The sequence below is a fragment of the Mirounga leonina genome, unplaced genomic scaffold (genome assembly GCF_011800145.1).
Source record: "Mirounga leonina isolate KUSES-001 unplaced genomic scaffold, KU_Mleo_1.0 Mir_168, whole genome shotgun sequence".
NCBI classification, from domain to species: Eukaryota; Metazoa; Chordata; class Mammalia; order Carnivora; family Phocidae; genus Mirounga; species Mirounga leonina.
In genome coordinates this window covers 16,330,210-16,348,550 of record NW_023270426.1, presented here as the reverse complement: position 1 = coordinate 16,348,550, position 18,341 = coordinate 16,330,210, and the positions used below count along the sequence as shown (strand labels likewise).

Here is an 18,341-nt window from a genome sequence, read left to right as displayed (position 1 = left end):
TTCTATTATCTGTGTAATTGGTAAATGGGTTTTAATTGATTTTTCTCCTCATTATGAGTCATTTTTTCCTCCTGCTCTGCACGCCTGGTAATTTTTGATTGAATACCAGAGATTGTGATTTTTACCTTTTTATGTACTGGGATTTTCATATTTCTTTTTTTTTTTTTTTAAGATTTTATTTATTTATTTGACAGAGAGAGACACAATAAGAGAGGGAACACAAGCAGGGGGAGTGGGAGAGAGAGAAGCACGCTTCCCGCCGAGCAGGGAGCCCGATGCGGGGCTCAATCCCAGGACCCTGGGATCATGACCTGAGCTGAAGGCAGACGCTTAACGACTGAGCCACCCAGGCACCCCGGTTTTCATATTTCTTATAAATATTACTCAACTTTGTTCTGGGACACAATCAAGTGACTTGGAAATTATTTGATTCTTTTAGGCCTTTTTTTGAGCTGTGTTTGTAGTGCCAGAGTAGAATTTAATCTGTTTAATTTTGCCCCAATATTGAGTCCAAAGCCTTCTGAGTACTAAAGTAAATGCACTGTGAATTATGAGACTTTCTATTCTGCCTGATGGAAATAGGAACTCTTCGTGTCCCTGTGTGAGTTTTAGGTATATGTTCCCTCTGATCCAGGGTGTTCAAACCTCAGCACTATGGACATTTTGGCCCAGATGAGCCTTTATTCTGGGTCCTTGTCCTGTGCATTGGAGGATGTTTACTAACATCTTTGGCTTCTAGTCACTCGATGCTAGTAGCACCACTCCCTACCTCCACACTAAATTGTGACAACCCAAAATGTCTCTAGATACTGCTCTTGTCATCCAGGGGACAAAAATCATTCCTGGTTGAGGACTTATTTAATTCTTTCAAATAGTTCTTTCCCTGAGTTCTTTTTTTCCCCCCCCACATGATAGGATGATCAGTACTCAATTTAAGACTTGAGGAGCACCTTCTGTAGGTTTCCAGAACATACTCTTATCTCTCTGTAACACGCTTTCTCATGTTCTGCAAACTCTAGCCAGTTTCTACTCCCTAGACTGCCCCCTCCTTCTCCTCAACTAAAGATACTGGCAGGCAGTAAGGTACCATCATATGAATCATCTCATTTGTTTCTCTTCTCTCAGGTGTTAAATGGTCTTGTTTCCTGATGTCTTACCTCATGAAAAAACGTTATTTCATATATTTATTTTGATTTTTAGTTGATTACGGTGGAAGGTAAGTCCAGTCCCTCTTACTCTGTCTTGACCTAAAGTTGAAGCCCCAACATTTTGTTAATAGGAGATGTCCTGAAATGTCCCTGATCACTGTACCCCTAAAAACATGCAAGTGATAGTCTGATTCCTCATAGAGTTTATTGCCCACTTTCTGGAGTATGTGTGTGTTACCAAGGACTCCAGGGTACCTGCCTCTTCTTGGTCATTCTCTTGTTCATTCTGTCCATTCAGCAAGATAGCAACTATGTAATGGGTCAGAAGGTCTAGATGTTTTCACATGGTGTTATGTTAGAGTGACAGAGTTAATCGCTTCTTGGCCTTTTGGCTCAGATCAAGTGAGAGTGAGAGTGTTAAAATAGCCCTAAGGAAAAACTGTAAGTTAATATTGTCCTCCATGAATGCACGGTTTCTGATGATCTTTTGTAATGGAAATGGAAAGAAATGTATTCACCAAATCAATACCTGAGACTTAATCAGTTCCAGCAACAATGTTATGTTGAGACTATTGGTTGGAATTCGGTTGTCTGTGGCAATCTGTAGGCATTTTTTTTTTTTTTTTTTTTTTTTTTTAGGATACGTTTACTTTCTGAGGACAGTATATGGTAGGGACCTTCACCATTGAATACTCAAGTCTTTACTGGACGCCCTAGTCTTTGCTGTCCTTTGCCTATATGGAAGCAATATTATCTTTTATTTACTGTTTTCTTCTGGAGAATGGGATATGGGCAATTTCGGAGGTTTCCACTTGGCTTTTTCCACTATTAGAGCTATTACCACATAGGTCATGGACCCATTTTGGGGGTTATTTTAACAAGTATATACATTCTAATTATAAACTCAGGAATTTGAGAGGGACTATTAGATGGATTTGCAAGCTCAGTGAGTTCACTATGAGCTAGACTTTGGCAAGGACTTTATTACTTCAATTCAGAAGGTTTTGACTGGGTGGTTGGTTCTTTTGCTCCACAGAACCTCAGCTGGGATCATTCTCTCAGTTCCATTCGTCTACTGGTCTAAGAAGACATCACTTACATATCTGATGCTTTGGTGCTGTTCCGCGTGGCCTTTCTCCATGAGACTAGTGGGCTTCCTCACATCATTGGTGGTCTCAGGGTACTTGAACTGTACAAGTTACACATCTTTACCTCTGCCACATTCTTTTGATCTGAACAAATCAAAGGACCAACCAGGTTCTTGGGGAAGGCACATAAGATTCCAATTTTTGATGGAGTGGTAAGGTCCTATTGAAAGAGCATATAAGATAAGAAATACCATTGTAGCCATCTTTGGAAATATTAATTTACCATATCACTACTCTTACCTGCTGTCGTCAAGAATTTTATAGACCTTTCTCATTTGTTATGGTTTTCCCTTTTAATTTATTCTTTATATATGTATATAGAAAAAATATTTTTCACTCCCATTTTCCTAAGGATTTAGCAGAGATGGTGTGGTCATTGAATCCATCATGGTTAATTAGTAGTTGTAATTTTTGGTATGACAGATTATGGCTCTTTTTCTTAGTGACTCCATGTTTTCTTATTAATCTGTTAAAAAACAGGTTGTCTTAGCTGTCTTTTTCTTCTGTTATCTGATAATTCTCTTAGCCAATTGCATATCAAAGCAGGAGGGCAGTGTTGGGGAGTTGCCTGTCCTGGTATAAAGGCATTGTTCCTTATAAGAGAATAAGGATGTACCTTTTATATAGAGAATTTAAGCTTGTTTATAATCTCTGTGCACCAGCATTCTACATAAGTGATAAAGTAGACCATTCTGTCAGGAATTTGGGCTGTTCCCGCATTCTGCCTTTTACTCTGCCGCTCCTCTAGGCTGAGATTATACTGTATCATACTGGGAGTTTTAATACCTAGTTAGTTATCTGAGGACTAGAGAAAAGTTCCTAGCCTCTCTCACAGAGTAACAGGATTGTCCCACTGGACTTTTTTTGTTAGTGGTTGATTAATATCGCTTTGGGTCTCTTTAGAAAAAGACTTTTTAGAAAGTCATATTTTTAGAGGAATATTGACAAATTGGGTCCTGTCCAAAGGTTAGCCAGGATGCTTTTAAAGATGTGGAACCTGCAAATACTGAGACTGAATAATCTGGAGGAAATAATAAATTAAAAGCTTATGACGATATGATAATTCTTTTTGAATAGTTGGATGTCATTGAGGAAGAAGGGTTATATCTGCTTAGAAATGAAATAGACTTTCATATGAAATGAGAAGTTTTTGATTTCTGGCATTGCTTGAGTAGAGACCGTCAGCCATCCTAAAGAGGGAGGGGTTCCTGTATGAGTGGAAGTAGCTCTTTACCTTTTCAGATTTCTTTCAATTCAGAGATTTTATTAGTCTTCCATAGTTAATAGTATTGTCATAAACAGTTGTTGGCTTAAAATCAGAATTGTGGGGTGTTAAGATATTTTGAAAAATACATTTGAAAAATCTAAATTTTTTTCTGTTCTCCAGGATTTAAATACTATTTATTCTTATCTTCATGGAATGGAAATACTATCAAATCTCAGAGAACATCAGCTTAGGTAAGTGTGATGCTCTGTTTAAGAGCTTTTGTGATGGAGTTATTCAAATGGGTTTGGATAATTACGGGGCCAAATTATTTGGGGGCTTTTTGTAGGACAGGCTTAGGACTTTGGATTTTCTCATCACAGTTTTCCTTAGTCATGGGGCCTTGAGCAAATCTTAACATCTACACTGCAGTTTTATCTTCGATGAAATAAAGACAATGAGATTATCTTTGTTACAGTGTTTTGAGGGTTACATGAGAATATCTGAAGCAAAACACAGTGTTCAGTATTTGCCAGCCAGTGAAAACAAAACTGCTAACTTGCTGTAATTCTTTTTGATATTATGTCAAATGCTTAAGATGGACAGGGTATGATGTAGTGTTGTATTAAAGTGCAAGGATCACAACTCCTGATCTGGTATGAGCTCCTGTGAACAAGACCCATAAACTTTCCAAACCCTGTTTTCCTATTCTGTAAAATGAGGTTTCTTTCCTGCTACCTTATGTCATTGTGATTACATTTATAAAAACACTTTTAAGTGTTGTAAAGCGTTTACTGTAGTAACTCTGTATAACATTAATTAAAGTGTAGGTTCCTTCCATAACCAGATCATCCATTACTTTTTCTGGCCCTTCTTTAAGTTTCTGGTTAGGGACTAGACCAGATTGCTAAAATATAATTGTTAGGGCCTATTATTTTCTCTTTTCTGTATAACATAATTCAGATGTCAGCATGTGTCTGGAAGAAGAAGAAAGCTGAAAACTAGAGCATTTAGTAATACTAAAAGCATTTTTAAATGCAATCACATATATATGTATATATACGTGTGTGTGTGTGTATGCCTCTGTCAGTAACTTTTTTTCCCCTTGCCAGTAATTTCTTAACAGGACGAATCAATGGTGAATCAGACAAATGTGTATTTTTCCATAACAGAAAAGGAACATTGTTCAGTATGAATTGGCAGGTTATAAAATGTACATAATAGTATTATATTTGTTGCCTCTTAATAGTATCCAGTTGATGTTTTTGAAAATACCGCATTTGATGTATATATTTCTAAACTCTTGGAGAAGTGAAGTTAGTGGTAGATATGATAATTTTATTTTTTATTTTTATTTATTTTTTAACATATAATGTATTATTTGATATGATAATTTTCTGTTGAAGTAATTATAACAGTATTTTTAAAACAAAATTGAAGATAAAATCATTAAATTTTTGGCTTTTTTTTAATATGTTAGATTAATGTCTGCAAGAGCACGCTATGAGAGATACAGTGGCAATCAAATTCTTTTTTGGTAAGTATTTCCTTAATTAGCTTAAAATAATAGCTTTAATGTTTAAATTTTGACTTTTAGCATTGAAATTTATTTGGAAGGAATTTCTTTAGAGTAGATTGAAATATATTCATAAACTGAAATAGTGCACAAAAAGTTTAATAAATAAAATAGTATGTATTAGTAACTTAACCAGGTGAACATATAGAAAGAATATTTCAGCTCTCCTGAGGCTCTAGTCACCTCTCTTGGAAAGGTAATCCAGTTCTGACTTCCATCACCATAGATGAGTTTTAACTCATTTTGAACCCCACATAGATAAAAATTGTTTGGTTAGGCTTTTTTTTTTTTTAACTTGATAAATGTCTAAGATTCTTCTATGTTTTTGCATTAATTATTTTTCACTGCTTTACTGTATGTGTGAAAATGACACAATTCATTTATCATTTCCACTCTTGATAGATACTAGGGTTGTTTCCAGTTTTTTCCTATTGTGAATAATAAAGTTTCTATGAACATTTTGTTCATGTCTTTTTGTGCCCTTATATAGTCATTACTGTTGGGCATATTCTTAGGAATAGAATTATTGGAAATGTGTGTGATCAAATTTAGGAGAATCTGACATTAGAATCTGATTCACATATTTCATCTTGTTATCTCACTGTGATTTCATTTACATCTCCCTGCTTATTGATGATGATGAATGATTTTCATGTTTTTGTAGGCTATTTGGATAGCTTTTTTATGAAATCTGATTTGAGTGTTTAACCATTTTTTAATTGGGTTATCTGTAGTATTTCGATTAGTAGAAATTTATTTATGAATTCTGTATCCATGTCCTTTGTTGGGATACTTACATTGTATGTATCTTCTCCCACTTTGTGGTTTTCCTTTTTACTCTATTAAAGGCATCCTTTGGAGAGGAGAAATTTCTAACTTTCTCAGTTTTTCTTTTGCGATGAATGCTTTTCGTGTTCTACTTAAAAAACAAAGTCTTTACCTTTCTCAAGATGATGAAAATACTCTTAACTATGTTCCTTCTAAAAATTTTGGCAGCGATGACCTCTTTTTATTATATAGATTCACCTGGTATATTGGGATGGTATTAACTTTCATGTTTCATTACCAGCCCATTATATTTATCACTTTTTGAAAGCATTAAACTGGACTCATAAGGATTTTAATACCTATCTTGATTCATTTGTTGATCCATTCATTTATTATTAAAAGCTTGTCTGCTATACATTATGCTTACCTTTGTGTAGAGTGGTGGGGAGACATAGTGTTTGTCTTTATTGAGCTTACTGTTGAGTAGAGTAGAGAAAGTTAAAAGTTAAACATATTTAAGTGCTCTCAAGGAAAAGAATAGATAAATAGATCATTGGAACTGAATTGAGAGCCCAGAAGTAAACCCTTGTGAAGTTGTTTGTTTTTTTTTTTTTTTTTGATGGCCTCCAGCTAAGATCTGTCAGTAGTGTGGGCATAACACAATTGAGGATTAAAAAGGAACCACTGATGAACAGTTCATTTATGATGAAGGTGCTAAAGCATTTCAGAGAGGACAGCATAGTTTTTTCAGCAAATGATGCTGGGTTAATTGAGTATTTACTTGCAAAAAGTTAATTTAGACCCTTACCTTACATCATACAAAATTAATACATACAAAAATTAATGAGCTGTCACTTTACAGCCATTAGAATAGCCCCAGTCAAAAATGTAGAGAGTAGCAAGTATTGGCACCAGTACGGTAGCAACTGGAATCTTCATGTGTTGGTGGTGTGGATGTTAAATGATAGAGTTACTGTAGGAAACAGTGGCAGTTTCTCAAAAAGTTAAATAATTTTACCACGTGACCCAGTAATTCCACTTTTGCATATTTATACTAGAGAAATGAAAACATACGCATACAGACTGTACACAGATGTTCTTAGTAGTGCTATTTGTATTTCCAGCCTAAAACCGGGAATGATCAAAATTTTTGATGAATGGATAAATAAAATGTCATGTATCTGTATAGTGGAATACTATTTGGCAATAAAAAAGGAATAAAGCATTTATATATACTGCAACATGGATAAACCTCAAAAACATGCTAAGTGGAAGAAGCAAGGAAGAAACACCATCTATTACATGATCCCATTTATATGAACTGTCCAGGAAAGCCACATCTATAGAGACAGAGCATGTTATTGGTTAAGAACACAAAGAAGTGTTCTAAAACTGGATTGTGGTGATCTTTGCACAATTCTTTTAAATTTCATGAAAATTGAATTATGCACTTAAAATGGGTAAATTTATGGTATTTAAATTATACCTCAATGAACTGTTCTAAAAATATTAGGAGTTACACAGATCTGTATCTGGTTAATAATAGAATTTAAAAAGAATGTGGAAGTTAATGAAGAATTTAAATTCAGAGATTGGTGGAGGCAGAGAAGAGAGTGTGTATGGTTGATCTGAACTGGGAAGCAGCCTGGTAGAAAAAGGGAAAGTAAACCAGTGTGTTCCAGCACCATGAGGAAAGAAGAGGAACCAGCAAGAGAGGAATCTGGAGAAGCAGGTGGAGGCCATCTTAAGATTTTTTGGTCTTTATCTTAGGAGTATCTGAGGCCTTTGAATAAGATCTGGCAAGATTAAGTATGCCTTCCTTCTCTGGGCTAGAGTTTGCTTGCCCAGAGAAAAGAAAAGGAATGGCCCACATGAAGGCATTTTACTTTCCTTGGGTTTACTTAGCCAGATGCTTTGTCAAACCATGCTCTGAGAGTGAATTTTTTTTGCAAGGTCTGAACAGTTTCTTATTCATGGGCTGGCATGGTTCTCTTTGTGGTGGGAGTGAACTTCAGGATTTTTCCTACATTTATAATAGAATTTACTGACAACTTTGTGACCCCTTCAGTTAAGTGAGATAAAAATTGGAGGCTTGTGGTGGTATCTACTTAACAACTTTCTTCTCTCTTAATTTCTGGCAAATTGTTTGATTTTATTCCTCCTTGACTTTGTAAGTCCTATTTCACAAGGAAAAGGAAGTAGAATTTCTAAACAAAGAACCTTAAGTAGGAGATGTGCAGCCATTTATGTCTTAACTCAGTGAAAATTTGAAGATACTAAAAAAGAACTTAAAAGTACCTACTGGAGGGGCACCAGGGTAGCTCAGTTGGTTAACTGGCAGACTCTTGATTTTGGCTCAGGTCATGATCTCAGGGTCCTGGGGTTGGGCTCTGTGCTCAGCCCAGAGTCTGCTTGAGGATTCTTTCTCTCTCCCCTCTGCCTCCCTCCCAACCCCTGGTCCTCCCTGTTCACTCGCACATGTGCGTGGTCTCTATCTCAAATAAATCTTAAAATAATAATAATAATAATAACGTACCTACTGGAAAGTTGACAATTTTTCCTTCTTATGGTCGGTAATAGGATTGACCTAGAAAGCTTACCCTGAGTGCTACGTGGAATCTTTTAGAAGCCTAGGTTTCTGGGTGGACGATGGCAGTATTCATTGAATACAGAGAATATCAGAGAAGATACAAGCTTGAAGGAAATGATAGGTAGATTTTGAATTTGTTGAGTTTGAGTTCTCTCTCTTAGATATTCAAGTTGACATGTCAAGTAGATATCTAGATAGATAAAAATCTCCAGGTCAGAGAAATTATTTGTTTTATAGATACTAGAATCTTTTACATATTGGAATTAATTAAAACCTTAGGTATGGTAAATGAAGATATTTGAAAGACAGAATGGTTAGTTTATACAATAACAACTAACAAGATTCTGGGTTTCCATTAGAGATTTAACTCAACTAAAATGCTGATAAACTTGTCTCTGGTATTCTTGTATCCTTCAAACACACATAAAATGAAAGATTTGGTAGGCATTTTGTTTATGTCAATAAAATTTAAAAGAAATGAATAGATCATGATTCAAATTATAGTTGTCAGTGAAGATACAACATTGATGAACTTGTGAATTCCAAATAATAGTCTTTAATATATATAAAAGTTACCAAAACAGGATTTTATGATATACAGATGTAGTACAATATTTAAGTTTTAATCTTCATCAGGTGTTATGATCCACTACACAAAAATGAAGAAGGCGAAGCTAATGGTATAATTAATAAAATTGAGTTAATAACCATATACTTGTGAAGTCTGTATCTTAAGGTAGTGATAACACTTTTTCCCATATGAACATGGTCTGTATAAAACCTTTGGCAACAGTCAGTATTTCCCAAAAGTCCATTAAATTTTAATGACTTAAATATTTTTAGAATGTATTTCATGTTATGTACTTTGTATTGAATCATGTTATGTATTATTTTGAATCATATACATGTGAATACGTGTGTGTATTTACTCATTAATTTTACTTATTTTAACAGTTCAGAAACTGTTGCCAGATGTTGGTATATCCTGCTTTCTGGATCTGTGCTTATGAAAGACTCCATGGTCTTGCCTCCTTGCAGGTACATTTACATTTGCTGCTTTAGAATATGTGGCAGGCAAAGTTAATATTACAACTATTTATTTTATCTCTAATGTTAAACTGTTTTATGTAGGATGTATATTTCCTCTCAATAGGTGATAAATTTTATGAATGTGCTTGCTTGCTGGTACTATTGGAAATACTAGGAAACAACTGACAGTTCATATTTTTGAGGGTGTAATCTTTAAGTTTACATTGAGACATAGTATCTTTTATTTGGTCTTAATTTTTATATGAGATTTGATCTGATTTATCTCATGGTTTTCGGATTTATTGCTACTATTAGTGGTTATAGAGAGGGTGATCTATTTTAATAGTTAAGAAATGGGTTTTTAGAGTAAGGCAACTAGATTAAAGTCCTGATTTATCACTTACTGTTGTATGACTTCGTACAAATTTTAGTTGTCTTTGTAAAATGAGTACAATAGTACCTACTTGAAGTGTCTCTCTGAAGTTTTAGCAATCTCTACCACTCAAAGCTCTCAACAGAAGACTGTAAACATTGGCAGTCGAGAGCCAGACTACATGAGTTCATGTCTAATGTTCTACTATTTTTGGGCAAATTACCTAATCATGACTAGTTTTGAGGAATATATGAGTTTTTTATATACATATATATCTTAGAAGAGTGCCTGACTGTTATAAGGAATTGTTCATTATCACCATAATTATTAGGTAAAACAAGAGAAGGGTGGTTGGTCACATGTAGTGTTCTTCAAGAATTTAGTTTCTAGAAAGTGGCATGAGAAATTCCAACCACTAGAAAGAAAAAAATCTATAGCCAGGAATACTCTATCCAGCAAGGCCTTCATTTAGAATAGAAGGAGAGATCGAATTTCCTAGAAAAACAAAAGTTAAAAGCAAAACCAGCCACGTCCCTGTCACACACGATGCCATCGGCCTGTGGGTCCCAAATTGACAGTCTAGCTGCCCTCCTGCCCGAGTCAGCATGCATGGCCTGCCACCTGCTCAATGCCAAGTCAACACGCCGTCACCTCACATTGCCAAGGGCTCAAATTGACACTCTTCCCCTCAAATTCCAGCCCCTGTGCTCAAGTTTGTGCACAAAAGTGGGCATAATTATAACAGCAAAATGAAGCAACCTAAACATCTATTTCTATGGAATATAGAATGGATAAAAGGAGTATGCTAGGCTGAGAACATCTCCAATAAGCACATCAAAGAACAATACATACAGCATGATTCTGGTGAGTAAAAAAAAAAAAAAAACCTGGGAAGAATAAAACAAGATGAAACCAGAGAGGGAGACAAACCATAATAGACTCCTAAGTATAGGAAAGAAACTGAGGGTTGCTGGAGGGGAGACAAGGTGGGGTAACTGGGTGATGGGGCATGAAGGAGGACACATGATGGAATGAGCACTGGGTGGTGTATGCAACTGATGAATCACTGAACTCTACCTCTGAAACTAATAATACACTCTATGTTAATTAATTGAATTTAAATAAAGAATTTATTCTCTAAGCAATTATTAATATTTTGGGGGACTAATATTAATATTTGGTGATGTAAAAACATAATTTTTTACTGACTTATTTCCAGTAATGTTGAGAAGAGACTTTTAGACTTTTAAAGCTTTTAGTTGCAGCTATTACTTGCAAAACTTAAATTTCAATATCAGGGTATAGTCTACTTGATAGATGGTATGGGTCATCTCATTTTTTTTTTTAATTAACATGAAATGTACTATTTGTTTCAGGGGTACGGGTCTGTGATTCATCAGTCTTACACCATTCACCACGCTCACCATAGCACATACCCTCCCCAGTGTCCATCACCCAGCCACCCCATCCCTCCCACCCCCCTCCACTCCAGCAACCCTCAGTTTGTTTCCTGAGATTATGAGTCTCTTATGGTTTGTCTCCCTCTTGTTTCATCTTGTTTGATTTTTCCCTCCCTTGTCCTATGATCCTCTGTCTTGTTTCTCAGATTCCTCCTAACAGTGAGATCATAGGATATTTGTCTTTCTCTGATTGACTTATTTAGCTTAGCATAATACCCTCTGGTTCCATCCATGTCGTTGCAAATGGCAAGATTTCATTTTTTTGATGGCTGCATGATGTTTCATTGTGTGTGTGTGTGTGTGTGTATTACATCTTCCTTATCCATTCATCTGTTGTTGGACATTGAGTCTCTTTCCATAGTTTGGCTATTGTGGACATTGCTGCTATAAACATTGGGGTTCACGTGCCCCTTCGGATTACTACATTTGTATGTTTGGGGTAAATACCCAGTAGTGCAGTTGCTGAGTCCTAGGGTAGCTCTATTTTCAACTTTTTGAGGAGCCTCCATACTGTTCTCCATAGTGGTTGCACCAGCTTGCATTCCCACCAACGGTGTAGGAGGTTTCCCCTTTCTCCACATCCTCGCCGAGATCTGTCATTTCCTGACTTGTTAATTGTAGCCATTCTGACTGGTGTGAGGTGGTATCTCATGGACATTTTGATTTGGATTTCCTTGATGCTGAGTGACGTTGAACACTTTTTCATGTGTCTGTTGGCCATTTGGATGTCTTCTTTGCAGGAATGTCTGTTCATGTCTTTTGCCCATTTCTTGATTGGATTATTTGTTCTCTGGGTGTTAGGTTTGATAAGTTCTTTATAGATTTTGGGTACTAGCCCTTATCTGATAGGTCATTTGCAAATATCTTCTCCCAATCTGTTGGTTGTCTTTTGGTTTTGTTGACTGTTTCTTTTGCTGTGCAAAAGCTTTTTATCTTGATGAAGACCCAATAGTTCATTTTTGCCCTTGCTTCCCTTGCCTTTGGCGATGTGTCTAGGAAGAAGTTGCTGCGGCTGAGGTCGAAGAGGTTGCTGCCTGTGTTCTCCTCTAGGATTTTGATGGATTCCTGTCTGACATTGAGGTCTTTCACCCATTTTGAGTCTGTTTTTGTGTGTGGTATAAGGAAATGGTCCAGTTTCATTCTTCTGCATGTGGCTGTCCAGTTTTCCCAACACCATTTGTTGAAGAGACTGTTTTTTTCTATTGGACATTCTTTTCTTGCTTTGTCGAAGATTAGTTGACCATAGAGTTGAGGGTCCATTTCTGGGCTCTCTATTCTGTTCCATTGATCTATGTGTCTGTTTTTGTGCCACTATCATACTGTCTTGATGATGACAACTTTGTAATAGAGCTTGAAGTCTGGAATTGTGATGCCACCAGCTTTGCTTTTCTTTTTCAACATTCCTCTGGCTATTCTGGGGTCTTTTCTGGTTCCATACAAATTTTAGGATTATTTGTTCCATTTCTTTGAAAAAAGTTGTGATGGTATTTTGATAGGGATTGCATTAAATGTGTAGACTGATCTAAGTAGCTTAGACATTTTCACAGTATTTGTTATTCCAATCCATGAGCATGGAACGTTTTTCCATTTCTTTGTGTCTTCCTCAATTTCTTTCATGAGTATTCTATAGTTTTCTGAGTACAGATCCTTTGCCTCATTGGTTAGATTTATTCCTAGGTATCTTATGGTTTTGGGTGCAATTGTAAATGGGATCGACTCCTTAATTTCTCTTTCTTCTGTCTTGTTGTATAGAAATGCCACTGATTTCTGTGCATTGATTTTATATCCTGCCACTTTACTGAATTCTTGAGTTCTAGCAGTTCTAGCAGTTTTGGGGTGGAGTCTTTTGGGTTTTCCACATAAAGTATCATATCATCTGCAAACAGAGTTTGACAACTTCTTTGCTGATTCGGATGCCTTTTATTTCTTTTTGTGGTCTGATTGTTGAGGCTAGGACTTCTACTACTATGTTGAATAGCAGTGGTGATAGTGGACATCCCTGTCGTGTTCCTGACCTTAGGGGAAAGCTCTCAGTTTTTCCCCATTGAGAATGATATTCACTGTAGGTTTTCATAGATGGCTTTTATGTTATTGAGGTATGTACCCTCTATCCCTACACTGTGAAGAGTTTTAATCAAGAAAGGATGCTGTACCTTGTCAAATACTTTTCTGCATCTCTTGAGAGGATCATATGGTTCTTGTTCTTTCTTTTATTAAAAATGTATTGTATCACGTTGATTTGTGGATGTTGAACTAACCTTGCAGCCCAGCAACAAATCCCACTTGTTCGTGGTGAATAATCCTTTAAATGTATTGTTGGATCCTATTGGCTAGTATTTTGATGAAAATTTTTGCATCCATGTTCATTAAGGATATTAGTCTGTAATTCTCCTTTTTGATGGGGTCTTTGTCTGGTTTTGGGATCAAGGTAATGCTGGCCTCATCAAACGAGTTTGGAAGTTTTCCTTCCATTTCTATTTTTTGGAACAGTTTCAGAAGAACAGGTATTAATTCTTCTTTAAATGTTTGGTAGAATTCCCCTGGGAAGCCATCTGCCCTGGGCTCTTGTTTGTTGGGAGATTTTTGATGACTGCTTCAACTTCCTTAGTGGTTATAGGTCTGTTCAGGTTTTCTATTTCTTCCTAGTTCAGTTTTGGTAGTTGATACAGCTCTACGAATGCATCCATTTCTTCCACATTATCTAATTTGCTGGCATAGAGTTGCTCATAGTATGTTCTTATAATTGTTTGTATTTCTTTGGTGTTGGTTGTGATCTCTCCTCTTTCATTCATGATTTTATTTATTTGGGTCCTTTCTTTTTCTTTTGGTAAGTCTGGCCAGGGGTTTATCAATCTTTTTAATTCTTCCAGAGAACCAGCTCCTAGTTTCGTTGATCTGTTCTACTGTTCTTTTGGTTTCTAGTTCATTGATTTCTGCTCTGATCTTTATTATTTCTCTTCTCCTGCTGGGTTTAGGCTTTATTTGCTATTCTTTCTCCAGCTCCTTTAGGTATAGGGTTAGGTTGTGTATTTGAGACCTTTCTTGTTTCTTGAGAAAGGCTTGTATTGCTATATACTTTCTTCTTAGGACCGCCTTTGCTGCATCCCAAAGATTTTGAACATTTGTGTTTTCATTTTCATTGGTTTCCATGTATTTTTTTAATTCTTCTTTAATTTCCTGGTTGACCCATTCATTCTTTAGTAGGATGCTCTTTAGCCTCCATGTATTTGAGTTCTTTCCGACTTTCCTTTTGTGATTGAGCTCTAGTTTCAAAGCACTGTGGTCTGAAAATATGCAGGGAATGATCTCAATCTTGGTACCGGTTGAGACCTGATTTGTGACCTAGGATGTGATCTGTTCTGGAGAATGTTCCATGGGCACTAGAGAAGAATGTGTGTGTATTCTGTTGTTTTGGGATGGAATGTTCTGAATATATCTGTGAAGTCCATTTGGCCCAGTGTGTCATTTAAAGTCTTTATTTCCTTGTTGATCTTTTGCTTAGATGATCTGTCCATTTCAGTGAGGGTTGGTGTTAAAGTCCCCCACTATTATTGTATTGTTGTTGATGTGTTTCTTTGCTTTTGTTATTAATTGGCTTATGTAATTGGCCACTCCCATGTTAGGGGCATAGATACTTACCATTGTTAGATCTTCTTGTTGGATAGACCCTTTAAGTATGATGTAGTGTCCTTCCTCATCTCTTATCATAGTTTTTGGTTTAAAATCTCTCTGATATAAGGATTGCCACCCCAGCTTTCTTTTGATGTCCATTAGCATGGTAAATAGTTTTCCACCCCCTAGCTTTAAATCTGGAGGTGTCTTTGCATCTAAAATGAGTCTCTTGCAGACAGCATATCAATGGGTCTTGTTTTTTTATCCAATCTGATAGCCTGTGTCTTTTGATTGGGGCATTTAGCCCATTTACATTCAGGGTAACTCTTGAAAGATATGAATTTAGTGCCATTGTATTGCCTGTAAGGTGACTTACTGTGTATTGTCTGTGTTTCTTTCTGGTCTATGTTGCTTTTAGGCTCTCTCTTTGCTTAGCGGACCCCTTTCAATACTTCTTGTAGAGCTGTTTTGTGTTTGCAAATTCCTTTAGTTTTAGTTTGTCCTGGAAGCTCTTTATCTCTCCTTCTATTTTCAATGATGCCTCGCTGGATATAGTATTCTTGGCTGCATATTTTTCTCATTTCGTGTTCTGAATATATCATGCTAGTCCTTTCTGGCCTGCCAGGTCTCTGTGGATAGGTCTGTTGCCAATCTAATGTTTCTACCATTGTAAGTTATAGATCTCTTCTCCTGAGCTGCTTTCAGGATTTTCTCTTTGTCTCTGAGACTCGTAAGTTTTACTATTAGATGTTGGGGTGTTGACCTATTTTTATTGATTTTGAGGGGGGGTTCTCTGTGCCTCCTGGATTTTGATGCGTGTTTCCTTCCCCAAATTAGGGAAGTTCTCTGCTGTAATTTGCTCCAGTATATCTTCTGCCCCTCTCTCTTTCTTCTTCTTCTGGGATCCCAATTATTCTAATGTTGTTTCGTCTTATGGTATCGCTTATCTCTCAAATTCTGCCCTTGTGATCCAGTATTTGTTTATCTCTCTTTTTCTCAGCTTCTTTATTCTCCATCATCTGATATTCTATATCACTAATTCTCTCTTCTGCCTCATTTATCCTAGTAGTTAGAGCCTCCATTTTTTTTTTTTAATTTTATTATGTTAGTCACCATACAGTACATCATTGGTTTTTGATGTGGTGATCCACGATCCATTGTTTTCGTATAACACCCAGTGCTCCATGCAGTACGTTCCCTCCTTAATACCCATCATCGGGGTAACCAATCCCCCCTCCCCACTTCCCTCTAAAGCCCTGTTTGTTTCTCAGAGTCCATAGTCTCTCATGGTTCATCTCTCCCTCCAATTCCCACCCCCCCATTTTTCCCTTCCTTCTCCTAATGTCCTCCATGCTATTCCTTATGTTCCACAAATAAGTGAAACCATATGATAATTGACTTTCTCTGCCTGACTTATTTCACTTAGCATAATCTCCCCCAGTCCCATCCATGTTGATGTAAAAGTTGGGTATTCATCTTTTCTGATGGCTGAGTAATATTCCATTGTATATATGGAATGGATATTCTTTATCCATTCATCTGTTGAAGGTCATCTCGGCTCTTTCCACAGTTTGGCTATTGCGGACATTGCTGCTATGAACATTGGGGTGCATATGGCCCTTCTTTTCACTACATTGGTGTCTTTGGGGTAAATATTGAGTAGTGCAATTGCTGGGTCATAGGGTAGCTCTATTTTTAAATTTTTGAGGAACCTCCACACTGTTTTCCAACGTGGCTGTACCAACTTGCATTCCCACCAACAGTGTAAGAGGGTTCGCCTTTCTCCACAACCTCTCCAACATTTGTTGTTTCTCTCCCTGTCCATTTTTGCCATTCTAACTGGTGTAAGGTGGTATCTCAGTGTGGTTTTGATTTGGATTTCCCTGATGGCTAATGATGATGAACATTTTTTCATGTGTCTGTTAGCCATTTGTATGTCTTCTTCAGAGAAGTGTCTTTTCATATCTTCTGCCCACTTTTTGACTTGATTATTTGTTTTTTGGGTGTTGAGTTTGAGAAGTTCTTTATAGATCTTGGATACCAGTCCTTTATCTGTAGTATCATTTGCAAATATCTTCTCCCATTCTGTGGGTTGCCTCTTTGTTTTGTTGACTGTTTCCTTTGCTGTGCAGAAGTTTTTTATCTTGATGAAGTCCCAAAAGTTCATTTTTGCTTTTGTTTCACTAGCTTTTGGAGATGTATCTTGAAAGAAGTTGCTGTGGGCGATGTCAAAGAGGTTACTGCCTACGTTCTCCTCTAGGATTTTGATGGATTCCTGTCTCACATTGAGGTCTTTCATCCACTTTGAGTTTATCTTTGTGGATGGTGTTAGAGAAGAGTCGAGTTTCATTCTTCTGCATGTTAGAGCCTCCATTTTTTATTGCACCTCATCAATAGCCTTTTTGATTTCGACTTTGTTAGATTTTAGTTCTTATATTTCTCCAGAAAGGGTTTCTCTAATATCTTCCATGCTTTTTTCGAGTCCAGCTAGTATCTTTAAAATTATCATTCTGAGCTCAAGTTCTGACATCTTACTAATGTCCATATTGATTAGGTAGGTTTCTGGCAGTCGGTACTGTCTCTTGTTCTTTTTTTTTTTGAGTTGATTTTTTTCCGTCTTGTCATTTTGTCCAGAGGAGAATAGATGAATGAGAGAACAAAATGCTAACAGGGTAACAACATCCCCAGAAAATACACACTAAACAAATCAGAAAAGACCTGAAACTGGGGGAAAAGAAAGGGAAAGAAGGAAAAAAGAAAAAAAATATAAAAATAAAAACAAAACAGAATATGATCAAATATAATCAGGCTGGTGCATGATTAGTGCCACACAGTAGATTTTGAGCGTATTTTGGTCTGTTAGAAGAAAGTGCCTCCAAAAATTTTAAAGAAAACTTATATATGTACAAAAATAAGGGTTAATATGATGAAGGGATGGAATATGATTGTAAAGATGAAAATTATAAAAGATTTTATAAAAGGAATTGATAAGTTGGTTGAAAAAGAGGATTAAAAAAAAAAAAGAGAATGTGATTAGGCCGGAGACTAGAACAAAGCCATACACTAGACATTTAGGGTATATTTTGGTCTGTTAGAAGAAACTGTATCCCAAAATTTTAAAGAGAGAACAGCTTATATACATATACCAAAAATAAGGTTAACTTCTGTGAAGGGATAGAATATGACTCTAAAAATTAAAAATAGGGCACCTGGGTGGCTCAGATGGTTAAGCGTCTGCCTTCGGCTCAGGTCATGATCCCAGCGTCCTGGGATCGAGTCCCGCATCGGGCTCCCTGCTCCTTGGAAGCCTGCTTCTCCCTCTGCCTCTCTCTCTCTCTCTGTCTCTCATGAATAAATAAATAAAATCTTAAAAAAAAAATTAAAATTAAAAATAAAAAAGGTTTTTTAAAAAAGGGAATGATAGGGGTGCCTG

General features: G+C 36.5%; 1 protein-coding gene across 5 annotated transcripts in view; it reads left to right on the top strand.

The window, feature by feature from the left end:
• RAPGEF6 (Rap guanine nucleotide exchange factor 6) overlaps positions 1 to 18,341 on the top strand; it is a 202,570-nt gene that overhangs the window by 18,675 nt on the left and 165,554 nt on the right. For all 5 annotated transcript variants that reach the window (XM_035014063.1, XM_035014061.1, XM_035014060.1 and 2 more), the window contains exons 2-4: positions 3,684 to 3,754; positions 4,981 to 5,037; positions 9,389 to 9,472. In XM_035014063.1, coding sequence (XP_034869954.1) covers positions 3,684 to 3,754; positions 4,981 to 5,037; positions 9,389 to 9,472 — 212 coding nt within the window. The remainder of the gene's footprint in view (positions 1 to 3,683; positions 3,755 to 4,980; positions 5,038 to 9,388; positions 9,473 to 18,341) is intronic.